This window comes from Apaloderma vittatum, unplaced genomic scaffold (genome assembly GCF_000703405.1).
Source record: "Apaloderma vittatum isolate BGI_N311 unplaced genomic scaffold, ASM70340v1 scaffold13649, whole genome shotgun sequence".
Classification (NCBI taxonomy): domain Eukaryota; kingdom Metazoa; phylum Chordata; class Aves; order Trogoniformes; family Trogonidae; genus Apaloderma; species Apaloderma vittatum.
This window is the reverse complement of record NW_009737141.1, coordinates 110,037-130,909: the sequence shown is the minus strand read 5'-3', so window position 1 is coordinate 130,909 and position 20,873 is coordinate 110,037. Positions and strand designations below refer to the sequence as shown.

General features: G+C 39.7%; 1 protein-coding gene across 1 annotated transcript in view; it reads left to right on the top strand.

Moving 5' to 3' along the window:
* SATB1 (SATB homeobox 1) overlaps positions 1-20,873 on the top strand; it is a 73,765-nt gene that overhangs the window by 25,759 nt on the left and 27,133 nt on the right. The window contains 3 exon segments of the mRNA XM_009877237.1: positions 1,250-1,361; positions 3,750-4,204; positions 12,394-12,606. Of these exon segments, the coding sequence (XP_009875539.1) occupies positions 1,250-1,361; positions 3,750-4,204; positions 12,394-12,606 (780 nt within the window).

Here is a 20,873-nt window from a genome sequence, read left to right as displayed (position 1 = left end):
TCAATAACCAAAGTACTTTTACTCAGAAGCTAAACTAGCCTTACAAAAGAAGACTTATGGTAATATTTATTGCATTTTCACTCTAAACTCTTTCTTTTGGTGGTTATTGCAGTTTGTGTAACAAAGGGTTGATGCTGTACATCGATTTTATGACAGCACAAATACAGCAAAATGTTACATGCTGAATAGTGAAGAAACATAATAATCAGGCCTTTGTCTTCTTGAATGTCATTGTTTTCTCAATACACTGGGCAGTTCCTGTAGTTAAGCTAGAAGTAACTACTTTCCACATAAAAATCTAAAGAGTGGCAAAGTTCAGTCTATTGAAATTACATTTGCGAATTTTGTTGTTCATACATCACATACTGAGTACAATTTTCAAGTTGGAGCATTCTCTCATTTTGCAAGGCTTAGTCTTCATTGATTTTGTAGAAGAATGTACTGGAACTGAAAGTTCTGTGCATTGTAAATTCCACTATTTTAAAACTGGTCAAAACTGAGCAGAAGGTAAATTTCTCACTGTAGCTATCTGATATCTCGAGAACCTTTGTGAAAAAAATCATCCCTATCATCCTTTGGTCTATTTTACAGCTAATACTCAGTTACAGAATTAGACATGACAATAAGAGCTTTTCGTAAGCTTGTTTCTGCAAATCACTTAAAATGCCCTGTTTAGGCAGAGCAAGTCTGGCTTCATTTTGGGTTGTAACATACATATTTTATTCTACTATAAACCGCCTTATTTTATCCTACTAATTGGTCATTTAGATAAACTTCCATCCCACGGCTTTCTGGATCTGCCATGTGGCAGAAAGGGAATGGACATGGGTAGTTTGGGGCATTGCTTGCGTTTTTGGCATCAGTGTAGGATTTGTATGCCTGTAAACTTGTGTGGGAACATGAAGGATCAATCAAATTTAAAAGCAGAAATAGTACCAAAAAAAATTGCCTTTCAAGATTAGCATCTTCTGTCCACAGCCCATCCCATTGCCTGATGTTTCTTGGTCGATAACTTTGTTCTTCCCTTAGTACATCTGCTTTTTTTTCTCCCATTTACAATATACCCTGGTTTGTTTTTATGCTCGATTAATGAGTTTTTTAAAAGGCTTTGGAAGATAGGATTAAAAATGCAATATGGGTCTGAAACTCTAAACATATAATGGTTTCAACAATTGAAATAATTTGTGCTTTGACTTGTACTGCTCTGTATTACAGATATATCTTTTTTTCTTCTCCCCTTTTCACACAGAGTATGATTTCTTCCATTGTGAACAGCACTTACTATGCAAATGTCTCAGCAGCAAAATGTCAGGAATTTGGAAGGTGGTATAAACATTTCAAGAAGGCAAAAGATATGATGGGTAAGCAAAAAAAAAATAAAAAAAATTGCCATGATAGTGGATATATACAATTATGTGTCACGTTGAGGTCTGTCACGCTCATATAAGAAGCCAGGTCCCTTCACAATAAGTTTAGGATGCTTTTGATGAGTAGATGTAGAAAGAACGTATATAGTGGAAGAATTCATTTAAATAAATATTTGCTATTGGAACAGCCAAACTGCCTTGGGTTGCCAGAGATGTAAAGCTGTCATTCTGTAAAGCTAGAGATCTTCTACCACCCGGAATAATTGTTTAAAAAACCTGTTCCTGGCACTGTGACGGACTGATTTTTTTAATGTATGTGTTTTTTTCTAACTCTGACTAATGCGTATTTAAAGAAACAGGCTTCTATAACTCTCACTGCCTTCTAACAAGAATGCTATAATTTAATAAATTTGTATCTTCCTCTTAACTTATTAACAAATGAATTGTGGCAATTGTTTGCTGCTTGTAAAAAAATCCATAAGTGGGACATATTAATTCTGTGATACCTTTTATCTCTCTCTGTCGTCCCTTTGTAAAACTACTTTTTAAACCTGTTAACATAATTTTGAACACTTTATGTCAGAAAATTTCTATATAGTTTTCGACAGAAGGAAGAAACAGGACCTCAGTTTGGACTGAATTTTGAGCCTGACTTAGCTTTTAGTATTTGAAGCAAAAACATTCATCTACCAAAACGGGTTCCTTGCCTGTTATAGCTTAAGGCTGTAATGAAGACAATGCATCACTTTTGTGATAATTGCTTGAATTAGTGTTCCAAGTGAATGGCCCACTTGGGTTGATCTTTACTTTTCCGCTAGTGAAAAAAGGCAGCTTCTTTCCTTTATCTACTTTGTACCTTCTGCACGGCACGGAACCCTTCTTCTGAGACCACCAAAGTCGGTGGTAAGCACTCCCTTTCGGGTGGTCCACGTGGCAGGCAGCACTGTCCCCAAAGCCACACAGATGAGGAGCAGCGGCCTCTCTGCTGCGGGACTCATCCAGGCTGTGGATACCAGACCTCTCTGCAGAACAACTGTCTTGCTTTTTTATTTTTTTAAATTTCTGCCCCATGATAGGACAGAAAGGGAAGATGGGGCTGTGGGAGGCAATCCAGGTACCAATTTCTTCTTCCAGCTCTCATCTGTGTGGAGGAAAGGATAGTCTTGCACTGAATGACTGTTAGTGAAGATCATAGTTACTATAAAAAGCTCAGACACACTGGCTTTTAAAAAAAAAATGCTTTACCAGTATAAGGAAAAAATTGCTACAACACTTTTGTGAAGATACTGGGGTTTTGTTTTTTAAATAAAGCATATTTTCTTAAGGCTATTTCCAGACCAGCACTGCTAAAGCTCTAGAACTGAGATTGTTTAAAATGAAAATGCGACATACGTTGATAAAAAGGAGTCTCCCTTACGTCAGCCTAGAGTTATCTTATATTGTCTTATCAGGAACAAGAAGGGAGCTGGAAGAACTCCTGTAGTTTAAAAAACTGTCTTGTTAATTATGAAGGAGGGTGTGTCAAGGCAGATGAGTTAATATAAGAAAAAAATTCAACCATGTTGCAAGTCACTGAAAAAACCCATGCATACATGGTTGCAAGATAAAGCAGCCCATCTGTGTAATTTACATAAATTATACTAGTTCCTAGCAGTCCCATACAATTGATGCAGCATCTAGAAATTAGCAGAGCATGGGGAGGTCCACACCCCACCCCGCTTGTTACAGATTTCCAGTGGCTGAGAACTGCAGATGTCATAGTGGGAACACCACAGGGAAACAAAACCAGTCACTGGGGGCTTGTCTCTCTCTGGTCTGGATGGGCTTTCCCCTAAGAGCCCCCCTTACCCTTTGCACAGGTGCATTTACCATTTCACCTGCACCTTTTGCAGCGCTCAGAGTGGTTTCCCATCTCTTGTCCTTGCCCCCTCTCTAGCTGCTCACTGCCTTGTCTGAAGTCCCCCGTGTCCATCACCACCAGGAGCCACTCTGCAGCCGCACCCTCGCCGTGCGAAACTCTCAGCAAGTTATTCCTTTGCCATCTGTGGTTTCCAGTGTGTGTGGTTCTGCCTCTGATGTTCTGCTGGTTCCTCCAAGTGCCCAGTGGTGACGGGGGGCAGTTTGTTAGATGTTTTTGTGGGTTTCTTTTTTCTTTTTTTTTTTTTTAAGATTCACTACACCACTAATTTTAGGTAGATTTTTTGAAGGCAAATTACCACAATGATGTTACAAGCCCACTGATCTAAGCCCGAGTACAGTAAGCTTGAACCTGAATGCGCCATTTTATATTGCTTTATTTTTATTCGCACGTCTTGTGAGGAGTGTGAAGTTTGTGATTTTCAGTCTTATGTTGGCTTTTTCAATGTTTCTTTTCCATTGTAGTTGAGATGGATAGCCTTTCTGAACTATCCCAGCAAGGTGCCAACCATGTCAACTTCGGTCAGCAGCCAGTCCCAGGGAACACAGCCGAACAGCCTCCATCCCCTGTTCAGCTTTCTCATGGTAGTCAACCATCAGTTCGGACCCCGCTTCCAAACCTGCACCCTGGACTTGTATCTACTCCCATTAGCCCTCAGCTGGTAAATCAGCAGCTGGTAATGGCCCAGTTGCTGAACCAGCAGTATGCAGTGAACAGACTTCTAGCCCAGCAGTCCTTAAACCAACAGTACTTGAACCACCCTCCTCCTGTCAGTAGATCCATGAACAAGCCGTTGGAGCAGCAGGTCTCAACGAACACAGAGGTGTCTTCCGAAATCTACCAGTGGGTCCGTGATGAACTGAAACGAGCAGGAATCTCACAGGCAGTATTTGCACGTGTGGCTTTTAACCGAACTCAGGTCAGTCACCTTGTTTCCTATTTATTTATTTGTTAATGTATTACATCTTGGACTCTCTTCTTTCTCTCTCTATTTAGTAATTATCACATTTTAAGTCCCTCTTCTCATTTCTGCCTTGTCACTTAGCTCCTGTGAAGGAGCCGCGCTTCCTCGCAGGACCAACGTCTATGCTGATGCGGTATTTCCTCTCCAGTTGTGATGGTTTATGAATAGCTACATCTTCCCTAGGAAGGAAACATGGATAGCTCTGTGCAGAACCATTCACAAAGTCTCCCAACAGATTGCATTTGTGTTGCAAAGGTTTTACCTGAACTGACCACGTGCATGCATGCACTCAACAACCTGTCTTCTTTCACAGGTGTACCGGAGATGGTCTTTTATTCTTGTTTGCCATTATTTTTTTTTTATTTTCTGGTGAAAGTCTTAACAATGTCTTTTCAGGCTTCTGAAAAGATTAAAAATTAAAAACTTTATTTTTAGATCATCCACGCTTTTCATATATTTTTGTACTTTGTTGCAAAAAGTAGTTGCTGAGATTGCCGATGTCCACGTCAGAACATATACTTCAGCTCTTCAATGCAGAAAAAGCTAGCCCTAGCAAAGCTGATAAGTAACACTAAAATGTGTTATTTTTTACACCTGTTTTAGAAGCTAACCCCGTTATAATTTATTCCGCTCCATGAATTTAACTTAATGCCATGTTGCATGGAATTTAATCAAGCAGAAATTATGGAAGAAATGTCAGTATATCCAATGCAAATCATAAGATCTCAAAATTTTACAAGTCTGTTTTAAGAGAAAATAAAATGGTTTATTTTTTAATAGGAAATACTTAAAAACGACGTAAGTAAATTTGCACATTTTCAAACTTAAGGAGCAAGTATTTGTCCATTGTAGAAGATAGTAAAAAAACCCCACATAATTTGGACTTCTCTTGAAATGTTGGTATTTCTCCTTGCATAGCATAGAAAATATAAATGCTGGTTCAAATGCACTAACACCAGGTTTGAATCAATATGCTATTTGTAATTGTTCTGAGTTATTATTGCTTTAAAATTTTTTACATCCTCCTTTAGCTAAAAGAAAGTAGAGTCATGGTGTAAATTCTCTTTAGAGCTCTGTGTGTGTGTGTTTCCTCTTAAAGAGCAGAGGAGGTTTTCAAGATCTGAGTGTTTCCTGCCAAATTTCATGGAACACAAACTCGTGCAAAGATTACATACATAAGTTAGGTGCAGGCAGCATCAGTTGTATTTGCAAATAAGTGACATTTTTTTAATTTTTAATTTTTTTTTTAATAAAATGTTTAATATTTTAACTATTGATACTGTAAGATCTTGGAGTAATAGTAGTAGCTTCAAGTGACAATGGTTTGCAACTGCCATCTTACCTGGACAAGAAGCCAACTGAATAATTCAGAAAATAAATAGTTTGTTACATATTTACTTAGATATGCCTAGAAGCAGCTTGTTTTCCAACAACTGTCTTACCCTTCCAAAGTAATTTGTTCAGGTTTTGTCAGCTAGTTTTGCATAGAGCTTGTGGTCTATCATTCGTTACCTGAAATACAGGGAAGATTCGTCGTGACTGGACATTGAATTTACATGACCCAGTATGAGAAGACGCTCTTGAGATGTGATGAATGCAACTGTAGAACCAGACTTTTAGTGCAAGTACCTGTTCCTGATTGCTATATATATATTTTTCTACTAAAAATATTATTAAATATTTGTTTAAAGTTCAAATCTTCCACAGGCACTGTGGTTAATCAACTTGATAAAACGTGTTCGAAGTGGCCCAAAACTGGGAGGAAACGCTAAAAGGAATGTTGAAAACAAATCCCATGAAGAGATATGAAAAATAAATGTAATATATTTTGTCACTTTTCAACCAAATCTACTTGAAAGAGCACGTAGTAGTGTCCTTATATCCTACAAATTGTGTTAACTAGTCAAATTAGTATTTGCAATTAGCTAGGTAAGGTTTTGCAGTATTTGTTCTGTATTTTGGCAAATGTAGGGAAGAGGAAGGAAAAATACTGAGAGCCTAGACAATATTAGCCTTAGTGTTGCCAGGAAATATCTCAGTGTATTTTTCACATGAAGCAAAGCCCCACTGAAATCCAGAGGAGCTTGTTGTAGGCATGTTTCGCCTTTGAAAACTGAAAATTTTTAGTTTTACCCAGAGTAACAGCTAATGTCCAAGCACAAACATAGGTAGAGATATCTGTGATTCTTATATGAAAACATTTAGATTTGTTCTACTTGTACTTCCGAATCCATCACAGCTTATTCAGGGATACATCACATTTAACTAGGGAAGCACTTTAATAACTGATGCTGTTTAGAAGTTATTTCCTAATATGATGTAATATCTTTTAGCATCATCTATCTGTCTATCTATCTATCTATCTATCTATTAGGCTAGCGCAAGTGAAAATGCTTGTTTAAATTCATCTACTGTTTTCTGAGCTAAAAAGCTAACTTAGGCTTACCACTGACATTTTTGAAACTGTCATAAGCATATTTAAGCCGTGTCCAGGGACCATATCATGCCATCAGTTCTAACCAATTTCAGTGAGATCTTCTGCCTTGAGGAGTTCTGCGCAGAAAAACCTCTGATGTCAAGATATGCTCTCAGATGAAGGGACAGATTTGCTTTCAGTGTAAAAGTTAAGGAAGGAAGTGAACTATAAACTAAAAAGTTTGTAAGAGTTTTTAAACAAAGCTTAATGCTTTGGCAATATAAATAGACTTTGGTGGAATTGGCTGGAAGTTTTGGTGCCTCTTGTTTTACAGACTTGTGTTCTATTAAGTACAGAATTTCGTGGCATTTTTGAGTGGGAAGGGTGTGTTCTACCAGCTTTGTGTGGCAATTGGCCCTAATTTTCAAGAATTTTTGATTCAGAGGCAAAAATGTTCACTAGAAATGTTTCTACCTCTTCCCAGCTCAAAGGAAAAGAATTTGTTAAAATAACTTCTGAAGACTAGAGTGTCTCTTTAATTATCATCTACTTATAAGACAGAAGAAAACTCCTCAGCCACACCTCAGAAAATTGAAAGGGTGTTCTTAGTATCTTCTTGGATAACTTCCTCCCTGCCCTTAACTTCTAAATGGTAGTTTCAAAAATACATAGCTCTCAGGAACGTGCCTTGCAAATTTTGATCAAAGAGGAGTCCAGATTGCTACAGCTTCAATGAAAATTGACGTCTATACAGACAGAGTAGAGCAACTGTAGGGAGCAGAAGTGCCTTTGGAAGGTGGAGCACCTCTCGCCATGACAAATTTCACAGCAGTCCTAGAAGGGTTCAGAGCACAGTGGGATCTGGAGTGTCATTTGTCCTCCAGCAGTTGCTATTCCAGGTTGCTGGCTGCAAAGACACAAACTGAATCCTGTTAGCACCTCTTTGTTGTGCACCGTGGAAGAGTTTGCTGAGTCAGGATTTGTGCTAGCAGATCCGAGTTTCACCTCAAGCGTGGCTACCAGCTGTGTCTACTGGTCTCTCTGCTTGGCAGGGTGATTTTTCGTAAATTGAGCTGCTTATGTTTCAGTTGCCATTTGACTGAATTAATAAACAACATATTTTTTCCAGCTGATGAAGCCTCATGTCAGCAGAGAGGCTCAGCCTGTCCCTGCCAGTTTGCAGTGGGACTGGGAGGCTCTTCACTCTGTTTTGTTCTTCTTGAGGGAGCTGGAATGGAGCATCGGCACTTGTTGGGCTGAACCCACCTTCAAGCCCTAAACAAATAAACAAACTCCTCTCCCATTTCTGTCTATGAATGTAAGCATGAGTCAGGAAGAAGAAAGCTTGAGTTCCCACAAGCGAGCCTGACATTGGGCTCGAAGGCGTAGCTTTGCCCGGTGCGTGGCCGGGTGACGGTGATGTGTACGTACTACGCGAGCGAGGGCATGCGCTTGCCGTGGTTGTGGTTGGAAGTGTGGCTCGGGTGCTGCTGTACAGAGGTGACCTCTCGGCTCCATCTTCGTGAGAGGAGGGGGAGTGCTTTTTTATGCTTTTGCTGTGTCTGACTATTGCGATTTTTCTTCTTCCCACCAGTGACAGTTTTCCATCTCGAGGTTTTTGAGTACTTCTCAGTCTTTCTGCCAGATACCTTTTCTCTCCCCCTCCTTTCTACTTCACCCCCCTGCTCGTTTGAAGTATTAGCTGCCAGGATACATTGCCTTTCATTCATATATAATGGCAGTTCTCATATGTGAAAACTTCTGTGTATTTAGGACCATACTCATGCTAATTCTGGGCAATGCTATTTCAAAGGAGAACACTTGGATGCAGTAAACGGCTCTGTGTAATTTTAAAACAAAATCTACGTTTACACAAACCACCTTCTCAAACACTTTTTCTTTTTTTTTCCACTTTGTCTTTGGCACACTTTATTTTCCAGTAAAATGAAAAATGAAGATGGATTATTCAAAATTGATAACAGTAATGGACCATCATGTAATGTTTTATTGAATTTGAGTTCTGTAAATTATGTGGTAGAGAGAAATTTGCCTGCTTAAGTATAACAGAAATTGCCACTGTATTCATATAATTCTTCGTAGTGTAATTTAAGAAAAAGCACACTATCCATATCACTATTGAATAAAAGGTAAAAAGGTGCTATTACACTATCGTGACAGCTCTCCTCTTGCTACTAAGCGACACAGATAAATGTGTCTGCTTATAACTTACTTGGCAGGGATCCAGGGTTGTGGGTGGAGCTTGTGAATAATCTTCCACCTGGACACGGGATGGGAGCACCCTGCACTGGAGAAGGATAGCGTTCAGGGATGTTCTGCGTGTTTTGGGGAGGTTTGGGCAAATTGCATTTTTCTTCTGGGAGCTTTGAAGTTCTATCAGGCTGATAAAATCTGTTTGAATCAGTGATTATGTTCAAAGAGGAGACAAACTGAGGGCCAGACAGGCAGTGTTTTTGTTCGTATTGGCAGACACTTTCGTTTATCTCCTATTTTTCAAGAATTCATAATTAGCTTTTGAAAGCCTTGATAATATTTACTGAAGATTTTTGTGCAATTAGTAATGAATTAGACTTGTGATGACATGTAAACTTTCTTTTTTTCAATGGGACCTGGTAACATTTTAAGAAAATACGTACCCAATGTGATAAGAAAACAAGAAACAGTGAGGAGGACTCTGAGCCTAGCAGTATTTATAATCTCTATGCAAAACAGCATTTAGCTTTTATGCAACCTGAGGTATAATACCAGGAGATCGTCCTAAGACTTGTATCTTGGCAAACCAGTTCAAACCTGGTGAAACGAACAGTAAATCTCTGCACGTCAGCATGGTGCAGGATGTGAGAGCTGATGTTTTCTTTCTAGGATTTTCCCATTTAACATCTTGTCTAACAATCTTCAGCTGAAGTTTTGTGCTCAGAAAATCGAAGCAGTAGCAATGGAGTAATATTTGAAGTAGTAAAGCAAGCTGTATTGTAAGACTGCCTGCACCTGGTATTACACTTTATTTTTCATGTTATTTCCTCACGTATTCTGACCTTTAGGTTCAAAGCTCCTAGAAGCAAACACCTCCTCCTTGTCTTCTCCCCACTCTCTCATCTCCCCTCCTCTCTCTGCATCTGTGTCCTCAGCTCTGCTCCCAGCTCATGCAAAGAGTCATGGTGGTGATGGGGGAAGGAGAGGGAAATGAATACTTAATGGCATTTCTAATCACCAAGAGGTGTCCTGCAGCAATGATTATACTGACAAATGCAGGAAAAATACAAAAAAAGGGTTTATTTGTTTACGTATTTCATTGAGGAGGGAAAAGTTATAAGAAAAGAGCAGACTTTTCTGCTTTTTTTATCTTCCCACTATGTGGCAAAGGCTTATAAGAGCAAATATTTTCTATTACGGGCTAAAGTATTTTTCAAGGATGTTTCCTGTGGCTAACAGTAGGCTGACTGTTAGTAAGGAGTCTCCTCTTCTGCCAGTGATCAGTCCATCTGATTTTAGTTTTTTTTCTTCTTTCTAATCCTGGTGTGGTTGTTTTCAGCACAGTAGCAATCAGAAATCACATGTGTTTACACCTCCATCATACATCCTGTGCTCTGCAGACAGCTTCGCCTTGTCTCCAGTGGCACAAAATTACTTTTTGCCTCCCTTGGAGGATGGTCATGTAACCCTACCACTGACAAACAGCAGTAACTGTGGGTTTGAGTACTTAGAACTAGAAGATGGTAGACAAGAATTTAATTTGCATATTTGCTAATAAATACATTTATTAATAGACTATTCGTTAAGAGAAACTATGAAACTTATAGTCCACCCAAATGTCACTTTTGGCTGTAACTTATTTATTTACTTCCTGAGTAGTTTCTGCCTGGATACCAGAAAAGAGGAGGAATGATCAACAGTGGTAAGAAAGTATCCTCCAGGATTATTATTTTTTTAAATCCTCCTCCAAATTATTTTTCATGCTTAGTGCTGGAAAGATAGTTTGTGTTTTCCATCCCATTTCCATCATCTGTGTGCAGGCAGCCGGCCACGAGGACCATGCTGGCCCCAGCGTAGTGGTTTAGCATCTCCATCCTCGTTGCATTGGGAGATGGAGGGACGATGGGGCAGATGCAGAGCTCAGAGCCACGCTGGGTGAGCTCTGACCCTGCCTGAGTGCAGCTGCCTGAGAGCTTTGGCTTTGCAGCAGCACCTTTTTAAGAGGCTTTTGCCTGATAGGATAGGACCTTTGAAGAGAGGTGACAACCTCCATAAGTGCTGTGAGCATCAGACATCCCTACAGAGAAGACTGATGCTTGGGCCATAGCTTTCTGTTGAACTCCCTTAGGAATGGATACCTGCAGTCAAGAATGCCTCTCTTAGTTTTAGATCTTTATTGTTTGCCTCCCTCCCTGCACTATCCCAAATAACTTGCTACAGTTCTTTAGAAGAAACATTGGGTTGTGTCATTTCTTTAAAATCACATCTGTGTTCCCTTGTTCTACTAGCACCAAAAGCCTCGTCCCAACCCTCTCCTTGTCCCAGCATGGCAAGAGCATTTATTCTAAAAAGAAGTTCATGTTTGCTTTTGCAAAAGATAGTTTTCTGATCACCACTTTGCTGCTTCAAGACAGTAGAGTGTTTTGTGTGCCTGACATATTTGAAAGGAGGATTTGGCAAGGGTAAGATTTCAAGAACCTGTTGACATTAAAGTTGTAGTTGCACTCACGGGCTCATAAATATTTCATCTTTTAGAGTAATTACTCTAAATGTCCCAAACCTCCAGGTCTGCTCCATTGCTGAGAAACGAGATGAAATGATTACACAAGAAACCTGGTGTGGTCTGTACAGGCTGCTGACGTCTGCAGCCTGCCCACCTCTGGCTGTGTGCTACGAGTGCCCCGTGTGCTGTTTGCCTCTCATTCCCCAGTGCTCCCTTTTATCTGTCATTGCTGGACTCTGAAAGTGGTCAAAGGACAGCTTTGGACTTTGGAAATGGGGCCTTCACAGCAGCTGCTCAAATAAATAGCTCAGGTGATGGCCTGGGTGAAGATTAGATTTGTCCTGGTGAGGAGAGAGGGACAGTGGGAGGAGGAGGAGGAAGATAAAGGGAGGGGGCGCATCCTACAGTGAATTTTCTCACTGTTAAACTCCAGTATAGAACTCTCAAGACAAAATACTGACTTATAAAAGATATAGACCTGAGTCAGTTAAGCAGTATTTGAGGAACACTGCAAGTTTATCATCTCAGATTAGTTGTGAAATATCACTTCCTTTCAAAGAGCTGTTTAAGTTGCTAGAAATGTGGAAAGCCTTTGTTTTTAAGTCAGCTTTGTGCTTTGTCTGGCAAGCCTGGGAACACCCCAGTGTTGTGCCTCTGGACTACCTGTATTTCACTTACTCTTAATGTCTTGTGATTGTCTGTCGACTGTGAAAGATTTCATGGCAAGTTAAGCCAGTAAAAGGAAAGAGACCTATTAGGCCAGTACAGTTTATGTTTTATGTAAAACAGATGCTTAATAAAATTAAGGGTGCAATTGAGACTCTCTTGTCTGCTACCTAAAATACCATTAATACATTCCTGTGCGGAGTGAATAGTGCATTTGCTGTTCTGGTTCTCAACCTGGTGGAAAGAAGAAGAAGAAGGACTGATAAGTGGCGGCTTTGCAGAGAACGGTTTACGAGGTGCCCACCTAGTCTAACTCTCCAGTCTGGTTTTTTATTTCCCTCGCTCCAGGGCTTGCTCTCAGAAATCCTCCGAAAGGAAGAGGATCCCAAGACTGCCTCGCAGTCCTTACTGGTAAACCTTCGGGCTATGCAGAACTTCTTGCAGCTGCCAGAAGCCGAACGAGATCGAATTTACCAGGACGAAAGGGAAAGGAGTTTGAACGCAGCCTCCGCGATGGGCCCTGCGCCTCTCATAAGCACACCGCCCAGCCGGCCTCCGCAAGTAAACCACTCTCTCTCTCTTCCAGATTCGCTCCTTGTGTTTTCTCGCTGTCTTGTTTGGGTGGTACCTTTCATAAAAAGAAGAAAGCTTTTACTGTTGCATTTTTTAAAACGTTTATGGAATCATTATTTGCAGTGCATATCACAAATTAAATTTAAGAAATATAATGGATGATAACAGCAGTTTGTTATTACTTATTTTCTAGTTTTAAGATAACTTCTATCCATTATGGCCCCTACAGAGGTTTTTGCTCATTTTATTGAGGTACAAACTTTACCGGGCCTGAAAGATACTGGCTTTTAGCTGTATTTTTTTTTGCCCTATAATTCTCAGGTGTTGTTTTTGAGGTTAGAGGCTCAAATAGGGATTTTGAAGGATTTGGACCACTAAACTGAGTGAGACTGAAAGCAGAAGTATGAGTACCTCATATTGCCTTAAAATTATCTTCCAGAAAATGAACAGGTATAACTTAAGGGATGGGGGAAAGAAGATTGCATCCCAAAATGCTGGGCACACTTTCACCAGGTCAAGCTACTGACAACTGGATAACAATACAGACCTCCTACATCTGCCACTCTGAAAGATTTGAATACGTTCATTAAAGCTTCACTTAGTATTTGTTCAGCTGAAACTCGTATCAGTTTCTGTAAGATCTAGTGGCCCTTTGTGTTTATCAAGGAAATTCTGATGCTACTTTTAGGGTGCATTACAAATACAGCTGTAAGCCATAGGAGTGCATAGGATTTCCACAAAGATATGTGTCTGCAAATGAAACACACTAAAAAACCCTGAATCTTTTCTAAAGTATTCTGCATTACCCTGGCTCAGGGTTGTACCTATGCAAGGACAAACAAATGAATCTGTAGATACATGGGAATCATGCAGTATACAGAGCCCACTTTTGCTACACGAAGCAAATGTGATTGTGAGGGATTTGTAATGGTTCAGTATATAAACGCAGAGGGTTTTTTTGCTAACGAGGCCTTAGGCTTGTGCCTGTGACTATATTCCATACCCATTCTGAACGCTATATGTTTCTTGAGATTAATTTTCTAGTTTTTCTACAGCTAATGGATCCTAAGGACCACACTAAAGTAATGAATAATGAAATTGTAGGAGAAGGGAGGACAGAAGATCAGTTTGATCTGCTGCAGTACTTTTCACAAGAGGAGAAAAAAATTTTATCAGAAAGAACAGACTGTGCTAATTGTCCAGTTTTGTTATCATTAACTGAGTTTAGTCTGAAATCCACTATAGATACTCTTCAGGATAAAGGATGGGAAACTATTTATGTAGTAATGCTTTTGTGGGAAATAGTTAAATGTAGATAACTGTGTTTAAAATAACGTTTGAGTTTGTTTTAATATCTGTACCTGCTCCCACAGCCCAGGTAATTCAGAGCAAAGGCTAACCCTTCTTCTTAACTTATCTCTTTCTGCCAAGGTAATGTCTCACTCTGTCTCAAGTGGTCTTGGGCAATTTCACAGCTAAAGAACAGAGTTAATTACAGGACCTTCCAGAAGGATGTCAAGTCAGAGGTAGTCATTGTATTGGTTTTAATTCACACTTTAAACTGTATAAATCCCTTGCAGCAAGAAAGAAAGTGAGACTAAGGGGTTTTCTTAACTGACAAAACACACTGTAAGTCCAAATTTAGGGGTCAGGGGAGGGGGAAATCTATCTGTCTCTTCTGTGCTCTTGTTCATAATTACATTTCATTTTTTTAGTGGGAGTCAGGTGTATAGTTAACCTAATTGCAACAGTTCAAAGTGGAAACAGCATACAGTTTTGTTTCGATCCTTTTCAAAAGGAAAAAAGATGAACAAGGAAATCTTATAAACTAACAGTTGAGGTCTGCAGAACAAAGCAGTTATTTTCTAGTTGTTATATTGTTCTCTGTCCTTCAGCAAAACATGTGCACTTTACCTAGTGGATGGACCGACCAAGGATGTAGAAACTTCTGAGTTGGGATCCTGTGTGACCTTCTTATACGTTGCCAGAATTACCCACCCATAAATGCATGTAGCACTTGCGACATGCTACTAAGTGTTCAGAGTCCTAAGTTTGAAAATTGAAATATCCATGTTGGTAAGAGAAATACAATACTTAATGCTGGAAATAGTAATGAAAGTATTCTAGTTGTTGCACCAGCAAACATAACATTACAAATCATAGCAGAAATAAATTATAGTCAGGATACTGCAAAATTATTGTGGCAAACTACTACTCTGATACCTCCCTCCATGTCCACAGCTTACTGGATATTTAGTATTAAGGAAATAAAGCTACTAGCATCCTTGCAATTAAATTTACTGTAAACATTTATTTAAAGTTCACTATACAGGAATATAGCATAATATTTTTTCAGCTTAGTTGTGAGCTTCTTGGATAACTATTGAAAGGCAAAACAGACCGTTTATCCTGACAACAGAATTTACGCAAGAGCCAACATATTTTAGTATTAAATCTTTAGACCACTGTAGCATTTGAAACAATTAAACTATGAAACCATGAAAAATGGGAGCTAATATGCCACACATGAAGGTTTATTTTGCAATTGCAAGTTATCAGTTTCGGAAGGATGTGAAAATAAACATCCTGAAAAGGATCTATTTTGCATTTTTGTGTTGCCAACTGGTGGCCAGACAGTAGAGCAGACTTAACCATTTAGCGGCTGAGCTTGTTCTGTGTGAATTTTGCATACTCTTGCATGCAAAAACAGAAAGCGTGACCTCGGAGGTCTGATAGGATAGTAGGAACTCACCAAGCGTAAACCCTGGTGCCTGAGTTAGGACAAACTGTGTTGAATTTATCTCATTTTTACAGCATTCTTACTATTTGCTACTTGAGCTAATGTGTCTGGATTGTTTCCAGTTCTTTTTTGAAATCCTTTAAGAAGCTCTTTGTCCCCCGTACTTCTCCCTTTCTCTGTGACTTAAACAAAAAAGCAAAATCTTATTTCTTTCTTTTTTTTTTTTTTACTGAAATCATTAGCCTCTAATGCATGAGCTTTTGGGATACTTGTATAGCTCTCTAAGCTGGTCAAGTTATAAGTCTGCTACTGCCTTCCACACTGGCAGACTGAGTGTGAGGAGACTGCATGCAGGAGAATTTTTCCCTTGGGTCTTGTTCATCTTGACACCTCCCAGGGCACAAGCCTGTCTGTCAGGCTCTTTCCTGTGGCAGTGGAGTTTATAAATGTTAGCATCTCCATCTGGTAGGTACTGCATAGTGACATAGTTTAACCTCTCCAACCTAGAAGGAAGGAAAAAAGGTCCTTCCTTCTTCTACTTCTTTTATTATTTTACTTTTTTCCCCCCCTTCAACACCCTCATCTTGCAGATCACCCCACAGAGGTCATTTCTGGGTATCCGTAAGTCAAGTTCATAGGATGAGCCTATTACACCTTATCTGGGAATGAGAGGATGTGGAGACACTTCAGAGGGAGCCAAGTGTGGAGCTATGTCCTGGGTGGATGGAGTTCCTCAGGAAGGTGCTAGGGATGGCCTGACCTTCTCATTGGGGCAGTTTGGGGTCTGGGGGAAAGAGGACTCTCTCCTCCCTAGTAGAACTTTGGGGATCGACAGAGACAAGTGACCAAGTCACAGATTTTGTTTTCCAAAATATTCTGGTTAAAGCTTGTTAGTCATCCTGCAATTAAGAGAACTTCCTCCTCGGGACAAGTTATCTCTGCTTCAGCAGAGCTGAGGAAGAAATCCTCCTCACCACCCATATTCTCCAATGAAAATCTGTGCTAACTCTTGGGCCCCATCATCATCCTGGGTAAAAACAGAGTACATGTAAGATCAAGAGCAGAATATAGTTTTAACAAGGCAATGTTTTAAGAAGTGTCCACGACTCTTGCATGAGTCATGGTTCTGGATACTCAATTGACAAAAGCTTTCATTTTCATAAATGTAATCCTGGCCTCCCTCTGACTGCAGATAAATTACAGTTCCTTCAGGCTAAAGCAATTTCAGCTTGGGACCTAGACATACGGTGTTACTTCTGAAAGGCTGTTCTGGAGGAAGACATGACTTTACTGGTGTTTGAGGACCAGGGAATCTCCCTTGCAGGGACCTCAGGTAGTTCCAGAGTTCTGCTCCTGTGAAACTTGATGGTGGAGCCTTAGGAGTTCAAACACACACGCACGCCATACTTCACCACTAGCAAAGATTTTAAGTCTGCACAATTTTAGATTTAGGTTGATAGTGCCAAGTTGCATTTTAATGAAAGTAAAAATGAACAAAATAATAAATGCAACCCACCCACCCCGCCCCCTCCGCGAAAACCACCATGGACGAGAGTTAATGGAAACCCTGACACTTAACTATAACTGCACTTCCAGGCGCCACTGTAATAATGGAGTAGTAAACCTTGTCCTGATAAAAGCTGTTCTGAAAGCAACAGCATTTATTGTACCTCCTGTGCTATTTGCAGAGCAGAACTGAAAAGTAGTTTGTTTTGCCTGGAATGAACTACTTTATGAATTTTAATGTACGATGTAATATTAAAAGCTAAACCAGGATTAAAGAAGATTTTTGTTCCCAAGCTAAAACAGTACTTATGAGAATGTGTTTAAAAGATTTTCATATTTCAGTTTTGATGGGGAAGAAGTGAACTTCCATGTATGTGAAAACCTTTTCAGATTGGTTATTCCTTCTATAACAACCTGGCCTTTGTTTAGGAAAATTGAATTAATCCAGAACTTCTTGTTACTGTAATCAGTCTTATTTGATGAGAAGATGTATCTGGGCAGACCAGAAGAGGGATGGATATGTTGGGGGTTTTTCCAAGTATTTTTAAAAGATTAAATTGATTGGTGATAGGAAGATGGCCAAACGAATTTCTGATTCTCTGTGTGTTACATTTGTAATATAATGCTCCCTTGTTCAGTTAGTGCTTGCAAAAATTGGTTACTCTAAAAAAATAATTTAGCTGATATATGGTTTCTTTCCTAAACAGAAAATGTGGCTATGAGTGTGGGTGGGGTGGGAGGTTGTGCTTAAGTGTGGATGAGATGAGAGATTATGTTTTGTTTTGTTTTTCTCTTCAAAATGAATACTTTTTCCACCTCCTCTCCCAAGTCCTGAAGTTACACCGTTGAGGGCTTTTTTGTTTTCAGTTGGGTTTTTTTGAGGAGGAGGGTGTTTTTTCAACCCAACTTCAAACAGCCTCTGTCTTGAACTCAATTCTAAATTCAACACAACAGCCTAGATGCTATGTATAAATTATGAAACAGTTTTATATATGGATATTCTCCAAGAAGTTAATTAGCATTATTGCATGGAGTTCATCAGACCAGAGCAGACCAATGGTCCATCTAGTCCAGCCACCATCTATACCTGATCTTTGAAGAGAAATTATTAAAAGGCAGAGGAAGAATTTTTACACTTGGCCAATGATGTAAATTGGGGAGGAAGAGGGTGTGACTGTGAACACCAAATCTTGATAATCTCCAAATTCATAATATTAAAACTTTTAGATTTTATTCTGCTGAAGCTTTTTGGGCCAGTATAACTTTTTGATGCAGATATTAGTGTTTTCTGTTGTTTGCTTCCTAATTCAATATCAACAGAAGGCAAGAGAAGTTTTGTTTGTTTGTTTTAACTTCAGTGACATGTTAGATGCCATTGAGTTGTTTGGACCTGTATAAAGATAGATGTGATTTGCCAACCAGAATGAGGAGTTTCAGTAATTCCCCTGGAGTTAAATGCATGTCTGTATTAAACTGGGCATTGAAAAGTGTGTATGAGTCTTGGTGTTTGATGATCTGGGTGTTCACAGCTCAGTAAAATGGTCTATGAAGTACTGCTGCAATGTGAAGCTGTCGTTTGAAGCTGAGTAACAATCAAAAAGGCCGTGTGCTTAGGGAAGAGAGACATTTCGATCATTATCACAAGAGCAAAGTGTTTCCTTCCCAAAAGATGCTGTGGACTTGGGTAAGCTAGCTGAGTACTTCTGTCTTCTCATCCTCGCCTAAGGACCCTCAAAGATTAGTTACAAGTTAGAAATATTGTTTTGGGAAGGACTGAAATAACTTTGCCATTTAAACATGAGGTCCAAGGTATGTTGACAAAGCCATCCTCTTTTCATTTTCTGATTTAGCTTAGCCTAATTTTTACAGGCAAGCAGAGAAAAGGCTGTCTCCAGTTTTTTAACATCCCCATTGGTTGTCAGTTATCTGTTAGTGAGCCCTTTTCATTTAAAGGTTATCAAATTGCCACTGACTTTGTAATTTTCGAGCAATTTCACAGTATGGTGTTCAGGAGGTGCACCTGCTCTTGCGGCCCCACGCTGATCTGCCCAGCGTGAAGCACGCGTTTTCCCGCTCTGCAGTGGGAAGAAGGGACATTCGTGGTGCTGCTCCTCCCGCTGCCCAGTGCCAGGTGCCTCAAAGGTTTCTGAGCAGCTGTTGGCCCGGGCTTGGCCATCCTCTACTGCAGGTTGCCTGTAAAATGTCGCACTGCAGAGAAGGAAACACTTCGCTCCCCAGGCCGCAGCTGCAAAGTACCGTTTGTTCTCAGATGAAAGCAAATCCCGTGATGAACTGTATGGCGCATTCTGTGGTTTTTCCTTCGTTTGCTTTTTCATTTAGGACTCATGTTTTCAGACACCAGAAAGTGCTACCGCCTGTCGGGAGGAGGCAGGTGGAGGTGTGTGTGAACACCTTGTTCTTGCTGGGGTTTTGCCCCTTGCAGCTCTGGGGCATGTGCTAGCACAGCTCCTAAAACGCGATAGACAAATCGCGCTCAGCAAAAGTGGCGTGCGCTCCCAGTTTCTGGGCTAGATTACTTTATCTTTAAAGCACTATGGAGGATAGTTAACACAAATTGAGCGTGACATTTCTAGGAAAAAGTGGGCTGATGATTTGCCTAAGTATGTCTCTCATCCGAACCCTTTGGCTCTTGTATCGTGAGACCTGTGACATATGAAAGCTCTTAGAGAGCGAGATTAGAAGATGAATTATCAGGTTGTCTTGATTTCCCTTTGAACCTCAAGGGACTTTAGAGCACAGGAAGATGCTGACTTGCACTGGATTAAACTGATAGTGAAAGTGTGGATTTAGACACATACTTCAGAGTAAACTGAATCACCCTCTGGAAGTACCAAGCTGTGTCCTCTGTCAATTAGATTTCGAGGTAGCCTGAATGACTAACTTAGGCTAGACGTGTAATTTCTGAATGGCTAAATTAATTAATTTCTCAGCAACCTCAGTTTGAAACAGCAGGTTTGAATCTAAATCTAAAGTTTTTATTTTGCATCATCACCTTGTGGGTTCTTGGCTTTCCTTTCCTCTGGTCCTTTTTAGGATTAGTGGTCCATAAGGTCCACTAATCTTGGGGAAGCATGGCAAGAGAAGCTGCTAAAGAAAGACGTTATCCTTAAGTATTGAGCAATATTGTAGGATAAGTGGAGTACCTGCTCGGTTTTTGTACCTCTCAACTGATACTGCAGTAACTGCGCTGTAACCTTGGTGGGATGATTCTTGGTGTTGAAACATCACTTCCATCATTTCCAGAGGATGAAGGAAAGGATAGTGTTCTGCACATCGTGTCACTACTGATGTATTTTTTGTTGTTTTCCTTAATGCTGCAACTGTAGCACAGAGGTGGTAGTGTAATCATTCTGTCTTGTTTTCATGTTGTTTTGTATTTGTTTTTTGACCTGGACCGCAAGAAGAATAAATATTTGATGTATGTAAGTGAAATACTACCAGAATGAATAGTTTTAAGAAAGCCATATCTTGATTTCATGAATGAGTAGCTGAAAAAGGCATTATTCTGAATTACCGCTTTCTTAAAAACAGCTTAAGAATTAAACTGATAACGTAACGCTTTAACTTTTAAATCTAAAGCCACAACTTTTCTACATTATCATGTGTTTGCATGTACTGGATATAAGACGTCAATCAAGATATACTTGTCAGTTTTTTATTTCATTAGAGATTCTTTTATCATAATCTTACAATTCTCACTTAATTTGTGTGGGACAAAGAAATCATGTAAGGTTTCACAGGTCTTTACAAGACTGTTTGACAGGTTCCCACCTAATTTGTTTTATGACATTGAAATTCACAGTGGTCAGTTAATAACTCATATTTCAGATGCACACACCTGTTACAATATGCTGAATTTTCTTGCTTCCCAGTTGCCTGAACCACGGATAACTTACAACGTTAAGTCTCTGAAAAGCTGAAAGAATATCAGAGCAAGATTGAATAAAAGGAAAAAAATGGAAAAGGGAACTACTTGGGGAGGGAAAGA